General features: G+C 50.0%; 1 protein-coding gene across 7 annotated transcripts in view; it reads left to right on the top strand.

The window, feature by feature from the left end:
• The window catches only part of Smox (spermine oxidase), a 51,086-nt gene that overhangs the window by 16,448 nt on the left and 14,223 nt on the right, over positions 1–20,415 (top strand). For all 7 annotated transcript variants that reach the window (XM_027421736.2, XM_035446311.1, XM_035446310.1 and 4 more), the window contains exons 2-3: positions 15,189–15,422; positions 19,744–19,970. In XM_027421736.2, the coding sequence (XP_027277537.1) occupies positions 15,215–15,422; positions 19,744–19,970 (435 nt within the window). In that variant the 5' untranslated portion in view covers positions 15,189–15,214. The remainder of the gene's footprint in view (positions 1–15,188; positions 15,423–19,743; positions 19,971–20,415) is intronic.

Raw genomic sequence — 20,415 nt, 5'->3', positions numbered from 1 at the left:
AGGCCCTTGTGGGGTGTTTTGGCAGAGTTCAGGGAGCAGCCTCTGTGGGGAAAGGAGCCAATGGAGGAGGTGCAGAGAGACCTGTAGAGGATGCTTGTGGGTGGCCTGCATGGAAGTAAGGCTAGATGAGGGACCTATGGGCACTTGGGTCTCAGGAGCTGGCAGCACAGGCCTGATTTTTTGCAGTTCCAAGACTACAGCTGGGTGTCTGGGGTTACTGGGTCTTACACAGAGTGACATGTAGATGACAGGCAGGGCACCTTATCTCTGCCTGCAGCCTAGCCTGGTGGGGGAGCCAATCTGGGAAGGGCACCCTTCCTCTAGCCAGGGTGGAGCGAGAGATTGGGGCTGCAGCTGCCTTCAGCTCCAGGACAGCCGACACTTCTGACAAGTCCTCTGTCTTCCTCAAGCGTGCACTCGCCTTCCCTTTGGCCCTGTGGGAGCCCCTGTAGCTGCTGTTGATGGTCACATGAGCTGTGGTTGTGGTCGTACTCTGTGCTGGTCACCTCCCCAGTGTGTTTGGGAGTCAGGGCCTGGGCTGAACCACTACAGGCAAGTGTCTACTCCCTTTTGCCACCTCAGTTTCCTTGTCTGTAAACAGAGAGGTTCTGTTCCCCTGTGGAGTGATGTCACAGAGTTTGTTGGGTGGGGCACTGTGTATTTCCAGAGTAGGAGCTTAATACACCTAAGTCCTCGTTTACCATTAAAAGTTGTGAGCTAATGATGCAGTAGAGTGAGTAATTTGTGTGGAAAACTGGCTGCTTTGGGCTGTCCCAAGGCTTCTTGCTGTCCTGGCTCAACATAGCTTAGAGTCAGTTGAGGTCCCATTAGATGCTGGCACCACCAGCATGCAGTCACCACTGTCCGGCAAAAGGTGGGAGGATAGACACTGAAGGTGAATGCCACCGTGTGCCCAGAGGGGCTGGCAGGGCTGGGGCTGGCCTGCTTTTAGGTTGAGCTCTGCAGGTGTTCTACCAACGCTTCAAAAGAGAGTATAGTCAAGCCTGTCTCCCCATTTTGCCAGGCCTTCCTGAAGGGTGAGGGGGATACCATTTCTCTAAGCCTTAGGGATTAGGAAAAGAATAAGAGAAGAAATTGGCAGGTCTGCTCTACCATCCTGTTGGGTGGGTCATGCTGTGTTTATGAAAATTGGAGGTCCAGACAAGTTATATAGGAAAGAAAGAAGAGCTCATGTTTCTCAAGCTGATTTGGCTAAGGAAATATGTGTTTTTAAAGGTTTCCCAATAGCTTTCCAAGCAGGAGAATCCCCTTTGGGAATGGCAGGTGTGGATGGATGGGGCTCACTGGAAGCCACAAACGTGGATGGTGGGCGGGCTCAGTTTGGAAGGAAAGGAAGGGTTGAAGGCTAGCTTCCTGAGAGACACGCTTGGTGGGACAGTGGGTGAACACAAAGGGCTTGGCAGAGGGAGGGATAGGCTAGATGGATCCCAGGCCCAGAGCTGGTTTTGGACTCTTGTGGTCTCTGTTCTCTTTGTTGGGTGAATGTTTGAGGGACCCAGAAGGACTAATCTGATGCCCAGGACCTGATGAACAGGTTCGGATCTTTTAATTCTTGGGGGGGGGGCACTTCTGCCAGTGTCACACTACCTGCCACTTTCTTGATGTACTCCTCTTTCACCCTCTCATTCAGAAGTTACATGAGCAGGGTCATGATCTCTGGGCAAGAGGCTGAACCTCCCTGTGACTCAGTTTCTTATTTATGCCTCAGGGATAATATTACCTCCTTTGAAGGGCTGTGTGACATGGAGCCCCGACTTGCAGGTTTCACTCGTGTGATTAACAAATGGATGGAAGTGATATATGTCTCCAGGAAAGACCCAAGGAAGGGCCTACCTTGGGTAAGAGAGACACAAAAGCCAGCAGAGACACCCCCAAGGCGGGGGTGGAGTCCTGCTAGACCAGTACAGTGCTGAGAAAAAGGAAGAGTGTGTGTGGGGGGGGGCTATGGCAGCAGGAACTGGCTTCAGGAGTAGTGGCCCATGGGGTGAGGAAGTAGGGGAGGGGTAAGATATCACAGGTTTGGTCCTGGGGGCCAGAGGGTCTCTGTGAGAAAACAGCTGCCAAGCAGGACATGGTGTTAACTGCATGTAAGCCCACTGGTAGGAAGCAGCCAAGAGTTTCAGGTTGGGGTATATAGTGAGAGACCCTATTTCAAAACTTAAATCAAAACAAACAAAAAATAGCAACAACAAAAAACAACAAAAAGTAAGAGACTGATAGGAGCCTGTCTTAGTTACTTAGGCCTTGGGGAGCCAGGTGAGAAACATGGTAGTGTACACAGTGAAGAGGTGGGGTACAGGAATCCCCAGTATCTGTGCCCCTGCATGGCTCAAAGTGTGGGGAGTGGTTGCTTATGTGACCCTGAGTCTCAGATTCTATCATTCTGCAAAATATCAGGAGTCTCAGTCTGTGACCTTCTCAGAGTGGGTGTGGTCTGCACAGGATGATGATGAGGAGGTATTCTGGGGTACCTGCTCCCCATCTCCCTGTGACAGTCTAAGCTCTCCCACCCTTCCCCTGCACATCTGCAGCCTGAAGACTCTTTGATCTGCAGCTCAGGTGGGGAGACAGGGTGTGGCATCCCAGCAGTCCTAGAGGACGGGCCAGACTGACTCTTGCAGTGTCAGGTGCTGACAAGCTGGTGCTGATGCCTTGGGCCCCCTGGGAAGTCTGGGCAGAGGATGCTCAGTGGGGCTTCCCACCAGCCTCAGCCGAGTTCTATGATACGTTGTGTCCCTGTGTCCTTTGCCCTAGCTCTTGATCAGGCTGGAGCCCTAAGCTCTCTGCAAGTCCAGGGGTAGAGGGCCAAGGTTAGAGGTTGAAGAAAAGCATTTTCATTTAGGCATAGCTGGGTGACCTGGTGTGGGGTCTAATACTCCTGCCGTTCAGTCATCTGTCTGCTTAGGGAAAAGTGTTAAGGCCAGTATGATTTAAGGTCAGGAGAAGCCTTACTTGGAAGTGAGTTGGGATTTATTAGAAAACAAAGAACTTAGCCACCTCTGCCAGCTATGAGCTAGTTCCTGCCCCACCCCCATCTTCATGGGCTACTACTGCCTTGTTTCACAGAAAGGGGACACTGGTCAAACCCAAGTTCTGCTTCATCTGGCTTGATGTTCTCTTGTCATCCAGTATCTCCCTCAGAACCTGCACCTAAACCTTCAACTGTACCCCACCCCTACTCTGCCTGTCTTCTTGCTGTCTTGATTCTGGGGTTGAGGGTGTTGTCTATGGAAGGCTACTAAAACCCTAGACTCCAAATAAATAGATTTTAGGATAATGGTGGCAGGAGACACCTAGGATGGCCTGCAGGCAAACACTTTGAAGAAAGTGTTAAAAGAACTTTCATTATTCAGTACACAGGACTCTCACTCTCCTTAACTTTGGTAAATTAACACAAAACCATACATAATGCAAAACTTCGTGAGTTACACAGGAAGGGTTTGGAGTTTGGAGAGTAGCTTTGGGAAAGATAATGGAACAACACCCTGACCAAAATGAGAGTGAGCCCCAGGCATAGTCTCACAAGATGACTTATATGACCTTTCTGTGTCTGTAATATGGAGTCGATGCTGTGAGGACCAGAACCTTCCGCAGGAAGGTGTTTAGCACTACACTCTGTGCCTTCAACTCCCTCCATAAAAAATAGTGACAACAATGACAGAATGCTTTGAGAGACCTTTGACTTTAAAAGCAGGGAGTTACTGAGTCTCTTTGAACTTAACAGAAAGACTTGAAGGGTATGTCTGTTGCATAAAATCAGTGTCTAAGCTCCCCAGGTGTTTTATGGGCTAAGTTGTGACTGGCCCTAGACCCAGCTGTGGCCTTTGCTGGCAACACCATTGGCTTTGCATACTGCTTGCTTGTGTATTGAATGGATAGGGTGAAGAGCCTTTCATTGGCTGGTCTCATGCATTTGCTAGCACCCTAAACTCACCAGGAGGGGGAAGTCTTGGGCTAGTGAGAGAGGTGACTGTCTAGTGGGGATCATGGATTGTCACTCTTGGAGTTTCCATTTGACCTGGCAAAGTAACATTGCCTTATCCTGTACCCTGTTTATGCAGGAGAAACCAAGGTAAAGGCTTGAGTTTGACAGTGTGTGCTTGGCAAGCCTAAGCTAATTCCTGGGGCAGGGAGACTAGAGTGGTATGTAGCCCACTCTGTCAAGCACCCAGGCCATGAGGTAGCTGGCCTCCTAGTGACAGTCCCAAGTTCAGGCAACTGGGGTGAGTTGCCAGGCTTTGAGTGACTCTTCCCAGCCCCAAGTGCCTGGCATAATGTGTACAGCGTCAGTATACGGAGAGGGGTAGGATAGGAGAAGTGTGGAGCTTGGAGCAACTCTTGGGATTGCGGCCCTGGGTGGGGGTGGTGAGGGTGAGGGCCTGGGAACTTGGTAAAGATTGAGTCTGACCCTGCTGTGGCCTCCGTTTGCTCTCTTCAGCCCTCCTAGGCCTTTTCCCTCATCTGTACAGTGGGTGGATGTAGTGAATGGAAAACCCAGCCCAGAGTTTGGTATAAAATATAAGAATCAAATAGCAGTTTGTCTGCTCATCTGTTGTTGGATTGGGGGGTTCTTTTGTTAATTTAAATACTTTTTGGCATCATGTTCCTCAGCTTTGTAATTTGTGTTGTAATGGTGGGGGTGGGCTTTGGTAGTTTTGCTAGGATGGGGTTTATTGAAGACAAGGACTCCCTCCTTGCAAATGCTCCTCAGATTCAGCAGACCTCAGACAGTCCTGCTGTTGTCGCGCTGAAGGGTTTTGCATGCAAGGAGCACAAGTCTCAGGCTGGGTGAAGTGGAGGCTCTGTGACTCAGGAGAGAGGATGGGCTTGCTGGACCGTCCCTCACTGTCAGGCACAGTTGGGCTTTGTGCAGAGTCACGAGGGCCACTGAGGGATGAGGGGGAGCTGAGTAGCTGAGCTGTGTTCCACAGCCTCAGTTCTTGCGAGTGGTTCTGAAAGAGTCAGCAGAAAGTGCTGACTGTGCTAGTCTCCTTTGCCCCAGTGCTGTGGCCAGTGTGTGGGAAGGGAGAGGAAAGAAGCTCATGAGGAAGCCACCCCTTCATCTGCCAGCTTACACCTCCTAGGTGCCCTTCGTTCAATGTTCACCAAGGGTAGATCTATCTCTGTTGCATCTGGCCCTGGGCACGATGACTCACATCCGGGGTGGACTGGCCTGTGTCTGCAGGTGATGCTGGGTGCGTTTGCCTCTTGCTGTAGGTGGTGCCTAGTCAGTGCAGGTGATGCCCAGTGCGGTTCTGCTGTGTTTGGGGGTGTGTGCACTAGGGGCTGTGCCCTGCAGAAGCTTGTTCACCTCTGGTGATGACCCCAGCCAGAGAAGAGAGCCCAGGCTTCACCCCTCAATCTGTGGAGCCTGCATTGTGGTATTTGGTCTTGGGTAGGTTTTGATCTTTCCCACAATCTAGACTTATGAGGGGTAACATGGTCAGCTCGATGACAAAGAACTAGTCTGGGTTTATCCCAGCAGTGTCACGACTGGTCACTGAAGTCATGCTGGCCTGCCTTGCCTTGACTCCACATCCTCTCTCTTTGTAAGTTCCGGGAGGTCCACACAGCATTCTCACTTCCTCTGAGCCAGTGCCTTCACTGTCCCCCCACCCTGACTTCTTTCTTTGTGGCTCTTGTACGCTCTGACCTGTCAGGTTCTTAAGGGGACAGCTCTAGCTTTTCTGTATTCCTGGTGCCTAGGGCTGCCACAGAGTAGCACTCATTAAAAACTGCTCAATGAATAAAAGATTTGTCCCTACCACCTGGCTCTGGTTCAACATGGATTTCTCTCACACTTTGTGAGTGCTCTTCAGATCTGCCCAGCCCAAGCCCAGAATGCCTCTGTGAATTAATAAGAAATTCACATCCCACCCACATGCCCTGTGCCCACCCAGATTCCACAGCTACTGGGACACAGCCTGTGGAGACTGATGCTATATGCTGTTGGTTGAGTGACTATATGCCTCCTTCCCTTTGGAGGGTAGGGATGGAGAATTCTGCTCATGGGGCATTCTGTCATCCCTCGGGTGGACCTGGACTCTCCCTGGGAGTAGTACAGGGCTTGCCTGTGTGGCTGTCTCTGTGAGGCTCATGGGTGTGACTTAAGACCCTGAAGAGAAGGTGGGATGCATCCTCCCCTGAGATGTCTATTCCCAACTCCCCAGGCATGAAGGTCAGGTGAATGAATCTGGGAGCTGGGGCGTCAGGGCTCAGCAGGAGACTTTTGGTAGGGAGGACAGGGGGCGCCCTGATCTCATGTGGAGAGTTTTCTTTCATCAACAGTGCCTCTAAGCATCACCATTTGGGACCAGAACCGACTCCTTCCCAGACTGTATTAGGATCCTCAGTCTGGATCTTAGCTGCCTCCTGTACCTTGGAGTTAACCGGCTGTGAACCTCAGGGCAGCCCTGTCTCTACAATTTGATGCTGTGTCCTCCCCAGGGTCAGATGCAGTACAAAGCAAGGCTGACTCTTGTAGGAGACAAAATGTGTAAATAAAGGTCTCACCGAGTCCTTTGGATGGGGAGGATCCAGACCGGGCAAGTGTGATGGCTGTTCCCACTTCAGGGACAAGAAAAGGCTCTTCAAGCTTGTTCAGTTAGACCCAGCTCTGTGTCCTGGGCCCTCTCCTGCAGGGAAAGTATCTCTGCAGAAGCTGTGGAGGAAAGGATGGATGTGATGGTAAGGACATTCATGGCTTGAGGTATATCCAGACCTGGGCTGCAGAGGACTTTGGAAGCCGGGCAGTGACAACATAAAGCTGCTCTGGCCTCAGCTTTGCCAGCCTCCTCCTCTGATGCTGCACCCCCTGGAGTCTCTGCATTTGGAGCCTGCACCTGAAATAGCTTCATAGGTGACCCTAAAATAATACCCATGCTTGGGCCCCATTCCATGGAGTCCAACTTAAACAAGGTGTGGTAAGTATAGGTGTTAGTAGACATCCCCTGGGGAATGTGATGTTCCTGTCAGTGCACCTGGCTTCTAGTTCTGCTTTTCAGAAGGGAGGGGCTGGAGCTCCTGAGTGATGGAGGTGCTACCCCCGGATCTCCCTCACCCTCAAGGCTTCCTGGATAGGAAACTGAAGATTATTCATTATCTATTTCTGGGCAATAAATTACTTCAACACTAGTAGTTCTAAAACAGTGAAATCATCACCTGTAGCTCATCTGTGAGTCAGGAATGGGGAGGTAGTTGAGCTAGGTGGCTCTGGCTCAGGGTCTCCCAGGAGGCTGCAGGCCTCCTGAAGGCTGGGGGTGGGGTGGGGTGGGGTGGGGGGGGGTGGGGTGGAGGATCTACTTCCATGGTGGGCCACGCCTGCTTGGCAGGATAGCATGGCCACTGTGTCTTTTATAACCCAGTGTTTGATGTCACATTTTATCATTTCTGCAATATCCTCTTAGCTACAAAGGTCAGGTGAAGAGGAGAGGGCTGCACTAGGGCATGAGTGCCGGAAGTCAGCACTCATGAGCTCTGGCCTGGGAGGTCCAAGCTCCAGCAGTAGGTGGGTTATGGGCTGACCTTACTCTCCCTCCATGTTCTCTCCCTCACCACGAGACAACAGGAGTGTCTGTGGAATGGGTAGCTCAGTCAGGATTCACATTCCTCTTTGAAATTACTTAATATGAGAGGAGGGCTTGTGACCCTTCCTGGGTGGGCTTGCTTCCTCCAAGCTCCACCTACATATTTTCACCTGGTTCAGTCTTCTCTATGGTGACTCCCACTCTGTACAGGTGGGGACCTGTGGAAGAATAAAGAAATATTGCTGCTATGTGCTCTGCACGCATTGTCACACAACCCATTTTACTGATGAGGTCACTTGTCTTAGGTTTCTATTGTTGTGATAAAACACTGACCAAAACTTAACCCGAGGAAGAAAGGATTTATTTGGCTTACATGTCCTGAGTCACAGCTCACAGAAGAAAGCCAAGACAGGAACTGAAGCAAAGGCTGTGGAGGAGTGCTGCTTACTGGCTTGCTCCTCATGCTTGCTTAGCCTGCTTTCTTACAGAACCCAGGACCACTTTTTCAGGGATAGGACCACAATAATGGGCTGGGTCTCCCATCCCACATCGTTAATCAAGAAAATGCTGCTGGGCATTGGTGGCGCATGCCTTTAATCCCAGCCCTCGGGAGGCAGGGGCAGACAGATCTCTGTGAGTTCAAGACCAGCCTGGTCTACAAGAGCTAGTTCCAGGACAGCCTGTCTCAAAAAACCAAAAAAAAAAAAAAAAAAAAAAAAAAAAAAAAATGCCGTACAGACTTGCCTTATAGGCAACCTGATGGAGGCATTTTCTCAGGTGAGGTTCCTCGTCACAGATAACTCTCGCTTGTGTCAAATTCACAAAAAAACAAAAGCCACCTAACCTGTCACTCACCTAGTAGGGGGTGGAAATTCAAATTATTGATATTGAAAAGTTGGTGATCACATCTCAGAACATACATGAAAACTGTGGTGCTACAGTTGTCCTGTAGGAGGGACTGTTTGTGATTATAAGTGTAAGAGAATGAGCTTTGGTGATCTCCCAACTAGGCTTCTTATTGGGTCTGCCCATTCAAGGAGCTATGACAGTGCCTTATGTTTGTTCTGCTTTGCAGTGTAGCAGGAAATTAAGTCTGGCCCAGGGTGCTCACCCCTCCCCAGTGTACCTCCCACCCCATCCACTTGTTCCATGAGGGAGGTGTGTTCAGTGTGTGTGTGTGTGTGTGTGTGTGTGTGTGTGTGTGTGTGTGTGTGTTATGTCCTGCCAGTCAAGGACTGCCAAGAGTGCCTGGCTCCCCTCTTCTCTTCTGAAATGGGGTTACAAGGAGCTTTGTGAAGTTGTCCTTTCCAGAATTACATTTTGAGGGAAGAGAGGTGCTGGGAGAGAAGCCAGGCACCAGGAGGAAGCTGGGACCTTGGTTGTCATCAGGGCTTCTGCTGGTCTGAGAAATGAGGTCCCTCTACTATTTCCCTGTCATGAACCTGGGGTTGCCTAATGACCATTGAATATGGGGAGGGTGGTTGGGCAGAGTCAGGATTGAGGGGCTCAGACTCAGTTGGGATTAGGCTGGGAGTTAAGTTGTGGGTATTTGATTGACACCAAGGTTCTGTTGGGTTGAGGCTGGGCTCTGAGCTAAGACAAAGCTTTGGGTTCCTTTAGATGGCAGTGGAGCTTTATGATGTTTGAGGGTGACTCCATCCTCTATAATAGCCCTTTGGGGACCTTCCTTCCTTGACCTTTCTTTGTGAGGTAGCACTTGTAGGTGGCCACACGTCTCTCCTGTGTTTGTTTCATTCTACCTGCCGTCCACAAGTAGGTAGACCTCCCCACTTACAGATAGAGAAGTTTGAAGACTGGCAGTGTCTGATGGGGCTGCAGGACATGGCACCAGGAGCTGGGAGCATATGTGATATTCCTGGGATGAGTTCAGAAGTGTTGGCCAAATGGGGCCAAAAGAAAGGCAGGCCCTAGCTTAGGAATTGCTTAGCAAGCAAGTAGGATATGGAGTTGGACTGCCCTGTTCTGCCCACTGTGTTCACACCTCTATTCCTGCTATTCCTGTCCATTGGCCTGGCCCTTCTGGTTTGGTGGTGCTGCTCAGAATACTCATTGGCAAGAAGGCTGGGAAGGGTCTGGCTGGGAGGCTGGGGCAGCCTGCCCTAGACTGGAGGGCGGGAGGAGGCTTGCGCAGACACAGAGCCCCTTTGTTTGCCAGCACAGCAAGGCAGCTGGTGTGGGATTTCTGGGAGTTTTTTTTTCCCCTGTCTTTTTTTTTACCTTAGAAGAATAATTGCATTGTCTAGGGGGGTCTCTGGACTTCAAATCCTTCTGCAGACCTGCCAGGCAGCCCAAAGATGTTCCCCTGGATCAGCCCCAGCTCTCTTCCTTCCTTCCTTCCTTCCTTCCTTCCTTCCTTCCTTCCTTCCTTCCTTCCTTCCTTCTCTATTTCCTCCTGTTGGAAGCTTGGAAAGAGTATCCCTATGGGGAAGAGGAAGCTGGCTACTGCCACAGGCCACTAGTCCTACCCGTTGGGAGAGTCAAGAAGTCTACAGGGCTGGTTGCGGAGGGTGCAGATATTCTGTTTCCTGTAGCTGAGGGCAGGCACCCTGAGTCCTGCATAGATCTCTCATGAGCAAACATTGGGCTTGAGGGAGGGGAAGGATGCTGGGTAGAAGCAATGACCTAGTTTGGAGGGCTTCATCTGATGTGATCCTAGACTCTACAGGGGATGAGTTGAGGAGGGTGTTGGCGACCCAGAGACTTACTTTTCTACAGGCAGCAGACAAAGAAATCCAGACTGAGGTGACCTGTGGAAAGAACAGCATCTCCGTCACCCTAGGGAGTAACTCATGTTTAGAGGGTCCAGGATGGGTAACAGTTTTTGTGTCTTTGAAAGTTGTGGGAGTAAGATGTTTGAAACCCGTGGTTGCTGGTGGCGTATTTTCAGCAGCAACCACAGCTGGGGAGCAGTGGCCTATGGATTAGTGAGAGAGGCAAAGATGGTCCCAGTGTTGAGGAACAAGGATGTCTATACTGACTGGGCTGCTGACCTGTGTGGTAGTGTCTCTCAGTCTGTGGCCATGCTCAACAACAGGGAGGCTGAAGCCTCAGTCCTAAGACACTAGGAGGTTAAGAGATCCCTAGTGAGACACTTGTATCCTGGGAGTAATTTGGTAGCTATTGTACTTAAGAGCCAGTATGTGGGGCTTACAATTCACAGTTGCCTTGGGAAATGATGGCGCAGCTCCTAAGTTCCAACACGGACTGTGTAGGTTAGAGCCAGAGGCAGCTCTTTGATGTTCCACAAGGAAAAGGCCACTAGGTGGGCTGGGGAAGCTCAAGGCTTTGGAGTTAGGGGTTTTTGTTGTGTGTGGAGGGGAGTATCTTGGAGAACTGAGGCCAGCAGGGCAAGATGATAAAGGGCTTTCCCATGTTTGGTGGGGAGTAGACACTCAATGAATTGCTGGATTGTATTCTCTGGTCATATTACTGAGGCCTAGCCAGTTATCCTTTAGAGCAGTGGTTCTCAACCTGTGGGTTGCCACCCCCAGGGTTGTCAAATGACCCTTTCACAGGGGTCACCTAACACCATCAGAAAACACAGGTATTTGCATTTCAATTCATAGCAGTAGCAAAGTTAGTTATGGATTAGCAATGCAAATAATTTTATGGTTTGGGGTCACCACAACATGAGGAACTATCTTAAAGGGTCGCAGCATTTGGGAGGTTGGGAACCACTGCTTTAGAGGGTGGAGATTGAGACTGGCTACAGGTGACATTCGGTAGATGGAGGAAGCTGGAGGATCCCTGAGACATTGTAGGTAGAGGCCCCAGTGTTTGGGTTGTGGGACTGATCATGGCTTGGCCTAGAGGATAAAGGGGATCTTCTTCCAAGGACACCTACAGCTTTGACCCTGGGCTGTTGATAGGATGAGCACGGAAGATGTGTGCTGCCTTCGTTGAGTTCTGGGCATTTCTGGGAGGGGCTCAGCAGGATCCTGTGTCGATGGTGCTGGAACTGGGCAGTGGTGGGAAGCTGTGGCCTGTGGCCAGGGAAGTACTCTTGACACAGGAGGCAGTGGGGTATTTTGAAGAAGGGCACTTATGCTCTGGCTGCCCTGATTTCTTGAAGCTTGGTCTGCTTGGGGACATGGATGCTGGGCAGGAAGCCCTAGACGCCCCCACCCCAATTTACTATGGGGGCCAGAGCAAGAAGGCAAGTGTGTATTGTTCTGTGCCTCCCTCAGCTCCCACCTCCTCCCTCCCCGCCTGGCTGAGGCAGCACTTTTTCTTCATTCCTTTATCTGTGGGCAAGTACAGGGTGTTCAGTTTCTCCTGTGCATACAGATCAAGGCAAGAAAGAGGCATGCACCGAGGACCGTTTAAACAATTCTTCCCCAATAAAACAGTCTCTCTCTCTCTCTCTCTCTCTCTCTCTCTCTCTCTCTCTCTCTCTCTCTCTCTCTCCCCACAAACACAAAACAACAACCCCCCCCAAAAAAAATCCCAGAGGGGAAAAATGGTTAAAAAAAACTAACAGGAAACAAGACAGCAGCAGCAGCAATGTCTGTTGAACCTGACACAGCAGGCTTTCTGGATATATCTTCTCATATTTTTTTAGTTGGACCTCAGTGGATGGACACAGGGTGATAAGGGGACCATAGCAGATGACATTCCTCTGCCTTCCGTGGCGCTGTGTGTGTGTGTGTGTGTGTGTGTGTGTGTGTGTGTGTGTGTGTGTGTGTGTTGCCTCTGGCTTCTTGTGGGCAACACCGGTGGTTGGAGCTGGTTTGGGACAAGGCTATGGAAGACCAGGAGTGTGGGTTTAGCTGTGAGGGTCAGTGGTGCCGGGGACCCACGTGGGTCCTGCTCTCCTGTGCCGCTTCCACATGATGTCCATGTTCAAGGTCTCTGAGATTTGGTGCTGGGGGCTGAGGGTTATTTCTTCAGTCATCTTTAAGATGGCCTGTGGACCATTCCAGAATCCTTTCATAATGCACCTGCAGCACCTGACCCTTTGTGTGCTAGATCCTCAAATGCTGACAGTCTGTGACAGTCTTATTTGATTGTCACAGCAGTGCAGTGAGGACCAGCCAGCCAAGCCTAGGGAAGAAAGGTCATCTGGACTTCTCTGGCTTTTCGAGAGGGTGCCTTAGGGACCCTGTGATAAGCAGGACACACCCCATTATTTTCTTTTTTTAGATAATGTCTTGCTATATAGCCCAGACTAGTTTGAACCTCATGATCTTCCTGTCTTAGCCTTCACAATACTGGAATTACAGGTGTGTGTGGCCATAGTCAGTGTGGGAACTCCAGTTTAATCCCTGTTATGCCTGCTCAACATGGTAGCATTTCAAGATGTGGCTCCACCAATAAGCTTTACCAACACAGCTGCCTTCCCACCCCTTTATTGCAAAAATGAATCTGTTGGGGTGCCCCTTGGGCAGGGGTGCCGGAAAGGGGAATCCCCACTCTTGTTCCAGAGGACGGGTTGGGGCACACAGCAGTGTCATGTCTCACCCGATGCCTCTGAGCACCCTGGCGTCATTACAGCTGACGCAGGTCCTCCGCAGTGCTCGTGTATTTACTGGCTTGTCACAGCATCGGCGGTGGCTGGCAGACTTCCGGTGGCATCACTGCTGACCCTGCCAGCGCGTGCAATCCGCCACATCCTCACCTCTAAATTTAGTTCGCAGGAACCTGGGCGAAAGCAGAAGGGAAGGGGGGAGAGAGAGTCCAGCCAGCCCTGCTTGGCATGTTCCCTGGAGGGTGGGGACCAAGAAAGGGAAGAGGGCAGGAGAGGAGGAGGCAGGAAAGGCCTGCGACCACCTAGTGGTGGCCTCATCCCCTGGCAAAGCTCGAGTCTGGGCCTCGAGCGCCACCTGCCTGCAGTCTAGGAAACCTGTTTTATCCTGACTTGGCTGGTCTGGGTCTGGGAGTGGGGTAGGAGGTGCAGTAGGGGAGGGAGCATTTCTTTCTAGAACCAGGCATCATATGAAGTAAGTTAGGGAGAAGCAGCCTCTTAGCCTGAGCATATTAGGGAAACAAAACAAAACAAAACATAAACCACACTTACTTTGCTAACCCTCCAAGTGTTAGAGAACACTGTCCCAGGGAAAATGGAAATTTCAGATGGTAGTTGGCTTGTCTTGACATGCTGTGTAAACTCCATTCAGATCAAGGTAGATATGTTCCCTCCACTGAGCTCATGCCTGCCCTTCTCATTCATCTCCCCTCTCCCTTAATCTCTGTCCTCAACAGATTGTTTGCTTGCCTCTCCCTGAACTTTATGTAAATGGAGCTATACAGACAGTATGTGCTGCTGGGTGTCTGGCCTCTGGTTCAGTTTCTTGTCTGTCTAGAACACAGCAGCTTGGTTCTGTAGTTGCTGAGTTTCACATGCGACGAGGGTATTTCATTGCTCAGGCATATGTTCTCATTGGCTGGCCTTTGGGTTGTTTCTGAATTTGGTCAGTGGGATAAAGCTATAAATTTCTTGGACATGTCTGTGTGGTGGGATGTGCCCTGCATCTCTGGTGGATTTTTAAAAGTGGATTACTGTGTCTGGGAAAGGTCATGCTTGCTTCATGGGTGTGGGTGACAGGTTTTTATGTGCTTCTTGGTTGTGGCCTAGTAGCTTTCATCTACCTGCATTTATTTCCTTGCTGGGTCTTGGTGCTATTAAATTCTGCAGCATCTGCAACAAAAGCCTTAGCCAACACAACTGAACTCTTTAAGCTGTTTGAGTCAGGGACTCTGAGGGATGGGATATGAGCTGAGTATTTCCTACATGGTGGTTCTCAGATACCTCCAAACCATCCTGCTCCTGGGAATAGAGGAACAGTTTATTCCAGCCTTGAGCCACCCCCGTTCCTTGCATTACCAGCTGCCCAAAGTCTGGCGTCTTTAAGTAAGCTGGCAGAGTATAACTGTCAATTTGATGTCTGGTCTCTGTGCTGTGGGTCATCACAACTCAGTGTTTCCTGGGTTCATTGCTGTTCTGTGGTGACTGAGGGGCTGGGTGGAGGGGAAAAGGACCTACCCAGAATAGCAAGGCTTGTTGGACACCAGCTTTCTGGAGGAGTGGGGAGGTGAAGCCTTTGTCTTTCCCACTGCATTGCCACCTCACCAAGACTCAGAAGGCCAACAGAAAGGCAAGGAGGAGAAAGGCATAAGGGAATAGAGAGTACTAGGAACAGCCAGGTGAGAGGTGGGGACGACGCCCAGTGCTGTATGTGCAAGTCTCCTGTGACGGTGCAAGTGCCCCTCGTGTGTAAGTGTTCTGATAATCTGTGTGAGCTGCCTGGGGCTGGCACAAAGAGCAGCCATGTTGAGTTGAACAAAACATCATAGTCAGTCTCCTGACTTTGGCCTTTTTTTGTCATCTCTTCTCAGATCACCTCTTGTCTCACTTGAGGACCTGTGGACAGGGAATAGGCAGCGCTTAAGAGATTTGAGGGTGGGGTTGATGGATTCTACCTCTTGCCTGTTGATAGGTCCTAAAACACATATCTCCCTGCCTGACTTTCTTCTCTCTTTGCCCCTTCCTTTCTCCCTTTTTTGCATTTTTGGGAGTTGTCTCTTCTTGATCAGGTCTTAAGGGAAGGGGGTGCAGCTGTGTCTGCCCCTGGGGTCAGGTGAGCTGACCCCCACACCCTCTCTTTCTCTCTCTTGTTGCAGGCTCCTAGAAGGTGAGTACGGACGGTATGCAAAGTTGTGAATCCAGTGGCGACAGTGCGGATGACCCTCTCAGTCGTGGCCTACGGAGAAGGGGACAGCCTCGTGTGGTGGTGATCGGTGCTGGCTTGGCTGGCCTGGCTGCAGCTAGAGCACTTCTCGAGCAGGGCTTCACAGATGTTACTGTGCTCGAGGCTTCCAGACACATTGGGGGCCGTGTACAGAGCGTGAGACTTGGTAAGCATCACTCAGGCCTGGCTACCTCTCTAGGTCACCTGTTGTCCCCCAATACCGTGGTCCTGCCTGAAGTCTTACTAATTTGGTCTTGGGACACATGCTGACTTGGTGTAAGACTTAGGGTTGACAGTGTTTTGGGGGAGGACATACCCAGAGTCAAACTAACTGAGAGTTGTGGGGACTCATTTCTAACGTCACGGGGGGGGGGGCTTGTATAAGTTCTGATTAGTCATTAGTTTTTAGTATGAATTAGACTGAAGTCCAAGCAGCAGGAACTAAGGTTGGTAGAGTGGAATCAGGGTTTAGATGTCCTTGTGGTTGATGTTTGGTTTTGGGATTGTCTGTAAAGAAGATCCAGTTTGCAAATAATGAGGGCCCTGTAGAAAGCAGCCAGATAAGAAACATGCCCCTGGGGTAGGGGGACTTTGCCAGGGCTCTAGAGAGCAAGGGTGTTTCCTGAAATGGAGCTGGTAATCAGGCCTTCCACAGCCATAGCTGTGTGGGGAGTTTTGGCCAGTGGTGGGTTGAGTGGGGTTGAGTGGGTTGGGACCATGATGATGACCCAGTGAGACCACATGCAGTGACCTAGAGTATGTGAGTGATGTGGACACTCTAGATTATAGTGTGTGTGTGTGTGTGTGTGTGTGTGTGTGTGTGTGTGTGTGTGTGTAGAGGCTAGAGGTTGACATTGGGTGTCTCCCTCAATTACTTTCTATCTTATTATTGGTTTTTTGAGATAGGGTTTCTGCTAGGCTGGCTGGCCAGCAAGTCCCAAGGGTCCTCCCGTTTCTGGCAATTATGAGTGTGCACTACCTTGTCTGGGTTTTTGCCATCGATTTTGGGGGATCTGACTAAGGTCTTCATGTTTTTATGGCAAGCACTTACCAACTGAACCATCTCCCCAGATTTCTCTTTGGTTTTGAGATAGGGTTTCTTTCTATAGGTTAGGTTGGCCTTGAAACTACAAGTCTCTGCCTCCCAAGTACTGGAATAGCAGGTGTGAGCCACCTCAGTTGCACCTCTAGAGGATTTTCTATTTGTCACAAAGAGCCTGTGTGCTTAGTTGCTTAGATCAGTGGACAGGCTGAGAATCAACAGACATCAAGGATACCCCCTCACCTTTTCTCTTCTTGTAGGGCTATGGAACACATCAAGTGTCTTCCCCTAGATCCATTCCTGGAAGGCACATATGAGGTTTTGTTTCCCCCTTTCACACACAAACTGGTTTGTCTCTTGGCAATAAGAATGAAAGTGCCATCCAAGTGCTCCTAAAGCTGGGGCAGCTAGGGAGCCCTGGCACTTTGCTCACTGTTGATTAGCCTCAGGGAAGAGCAGTCCCATTTATGATTCTTTGGGCCTATTCAGAGTCTGATATGGACACAGAAGATGGGGAGATAGGTGACCCAGTCCTGGAGGCACCTGACATCCCAGGCCATGCAGGGAAAGCATGGGGTGGCAGAAGGCTAGATGGGGAGGCTTGCTGGGCAGGTTGTGTGGAGTGAGGCTTGTGAAGGAGAGAGGGAGAGCATGCTGGCCAGGGCATCTGTGTTGTATGCAGGTAGGCAGGCCCGAGAGCCCAGTGTGTAGATTGACATGCTGTAGCATGGCATAGTGGCCATGAGAGGCTCTGAGGACACCACATGCTCTAAGGTGGGTAGGCATGGGGTGGCGCCTGGTGCCCTTAGGAAGTACAGATGTGGCAGAGATGGAGTGGGTGGGATACCTTGAGCGGTGGCCTCACTCTGCTCCCTCCAGCCCCTGGCAGGCCTACACCTGACCTTGCTCCCACCTCTTCTCACATTTGAGGGACATCTAGAGACAGGAAAGGTGTTGCCTTGCTTCTGACCTGCCCAGTCTCTGAGTGACTTGGAGCACCCCTACTGTGCCAGGGGGAGGGTTCAGTTCCTCCTCGAATGGCTGTTTCCTCTTTACCTCTGAACTACTGGCCAAGTCTCTGGGAAAGGGAGACTTTTGTGTTCAGTTATTTCCACTGCTGAGCCTACCAGGCGCCAACAGTAGCTCTGAACCCATGGTCACACAAGAGAGTCTCGGTTAGTCTCAGTGGGTCACAAAACAAAGTGAATAGTCATGAGTGTGAGGGAGGAGTTTGTGTGGAGGGAAGAGTGGTCGGTACTGCATTGTATACATGTGCAGAGTTGTCTAAAAGCAAATTTAATTAACAACAGTGATAACAATAATATCACTGTTCTTCCTCTGCTCCTTTTGGGAACTTAAGCTAGAACACACACTTTGGGGGCTCCAGAGCCTGAGGCTCTAGAGTTGCCCTCTGGCCAACAGCAGCTCCTGTAGGCAAGGTCCTGGACTTTCTGTTTTTGGTAGCCTTCAGTCTGCCTCCTTTTCCTATACTGGGGGCCTGTGCATGCCTGCCACTTTCAGAGACACTAGACTGTTAGTTATCCTGCTAACTGCAGCATGAGGTTGTTTTTTTTTTTTTTTTTTCTTGTTTTAGGCACATTCATGTTACAGGGCTATTTTTAGTAACTATGGTTTAATTAGAAACATCCCAAGAAAGGGAAGGCATTCGAATAAGGAGCGTATGCCCAGTTGTTGGGGTGATGGACAGTGCTGCCATCTTTAGACGATATCAAACAAGCCACCTCAGATAAAACAGCTTAAAATGTCTTTTTATTTGCTCACAATCTGTGGGTTGGAAGTATGGGTCTTTTTCTGTCTTTGCCTTGATTCCTGCATGTCCAGGGCCAGTTGGTTGGGATCTCTAAGATGGCCTCACCCTCTTGTGTGGTAGGGGGTGTAGGCTTTGGTCTGGGCTTATGTTCCTAGCAAGGTGAGCCTGTGTTGTTGTTTGTTTGTTTGTTTGTTTTTCCATAGTTGTCACTTTTAGAGGTTGAGGGTAGAAGCCATGAGACCCTGTGCTGGCTAATTTTATGTCAGTTTGACACAAGGTGGAATCATTTTGGAAGAGGGAACCACAATTTTGAAACTACCTCACCACCCCAAATTGGCCTGTGGGTAAGCCCGTGGTGCATCTTCCTGATTGATGATTGATGTGGAAGGGCCCAGTTCACTGTAGGTGATGCCACTGTGAACTGGTGGTCCTGGGTTTTATAAGAAAGTAGGCTGAGCAAACATGAGGAGCAAGCCAGTAAGCAGCACCCCTCCATGGCCTGTGCATCAGTTCTTGCCTCCAAGTTCCTGCCCAGTGCTGACTTCCCTCAGTGATGGCTGTGAGGTGGAACTGTAGGCTGAAGCACCCCCCCCCCCCACACACATGCTTTTGGTCATGGTGTTGTATGACAGCAATAGAAAGGCTAACCAAGACAGGCCCCTTGAGGCCTTGGTCCTGAAGCTGTATTTTTTTTTTTTTAAGCTACATTCTGCTAATCAGAACATGTCACAAGTCTAACCCAAATTTAGGAGGTAGACCCTGCCTACCTCTGGGGGGGTGGGATGGGGAGGCATGTATAGTCATTTTATCAAGGGACATGTGCACAAAGGAGGGAGAAATTATTGTGAATTTGACAGGAAATTGACCATAGGGATCTTGAGCCTGGCCTGAGAGAACAAACACCACAAATTGTTTCTCTGTGCTCTTTGCACCATGCTAACTTCTCTGGAAGCTAGGCAGGGAAAGCAGCCTCACAGCTTTGAAAGAATCTAAAGGAGAAATTGAGGTCAGGACAGAGGCAGCTTGCCTCAGATCTGCTGTTTTGGCTGGGGATGAGAGGTGGGATGAATTCCTAGGCCTCTTACATCTTGGATCCAGGTTGCTCCTCAACCCTCCTTGACAGAATCTCAGGGTCTGCCCCACCCCACCCCCACGTGAAAGGATTTTAGGGCTTAACATGGTTTATATTCCTCAACCCTGAGGGAAATGTTGTAAACTGGAGTTGTCCTCTGAATTGAAGTGAGAAGTTCTGGAAGGGGTTTCTTCTGTCTGAGAGAAGGGCGTGGACTCTAGAGCCATGGGGTATTAAGGAGCTAGAATAATGCTGGAAGATAGCCAAGTATTCCTCTTGAGTGGGCGGGACTCAGGGCTCTGGCATGCAGTATTGTCTTGGAAGAAGGTGAGACCAGGAGAAGCTTCTAACTGACGGCATGAGGTGACACTGGGGCACATCCAAGAGTCACTCTGGGCAGTGCTTCTCCCTGCTGATCACCTCATTGCTGTCAGGTAATGTTCCTCTGTAGGCTTTAGCTGTTTCTCAGAGCAGACTCCCAAGCCCCTTCCTGCCCTGACGAGTGTTTGTGGGCAGAGGTCCTCTTAGGAGGGAAGGAAGGAAAGCAGTCCTGTCCCTCTCTGAAGAAACCTGCCTCTCTAAGGGTCTGTTGTCACCACCAGGACACGCCACCTTTGAGCTGGGAGCCACCTGGATCCATGGGTCCCATGGGAATCCTATCTACCATCTAGCAGAAGCTAATGGCCTTTTGGAAGAGACAACAGATGGGGAGCGCAGCGTGGGCCGCATCAGCCACTACTCCAAGAATGGCGTGGCCTGCTACCTTACCAACCGGGGCCGTCGGGTCCCCAAGGACGTGGTTGAGGAATTCAGCGATTTATACAACGAGGTAAAGGGAACATCAGGACAGTTTGGGGATACAATGAAAGTGCTGAGCTAGGCAAGGTAGTGATAGATTTTCTCAAAAAGGCCTTGAATGTCATTTCCTAGACTTTACTAGGTATTTGGGTTGTGACAATTGTCACTATGGTTTTTATGGATACTCAACATTTTTAGAAAGCATTTTCTAGTTGTTCCTGGTATATAGCAATAGAACTAATTTTTGTACATTGATCTCAGTTCCCTGATGATGATTATTTTAATTCAAATAACATAACTATTAGAATAGTACTTAGTATTCTAATAGTATTTTTGCAATTATGTGTAACCAACATTGTTCAGGAGAATTTTTTACACTGATGGAAATGTGTTAGAACTGCACTTTCCAATGTGGTAATTTCTAGCTACTTGTGGCTTTTGAGTAGTTGAAATTTAGCCAGTGAAACTATGTAGGA

This window comes from Cricetulus griseus, chromosome 6 (assembly GCF_003668045.3).
Source record: "Cricetulus griseus strain 17A/GY chromosome 6, alternate assembly CriGri-PICRH-1.0, whole genome shotgun sequence".
Lineage (NCBI taxonomy): Eukaryota > Metazoa > Chordata > Mammalia > Rodentia > Cricetidae > Cricetulus > Cricetulus griseus.
Note: the sequence above shows the minus strand (reverse complement) of the source record. Positions and strands in the feature narration are given on the sequence as shown.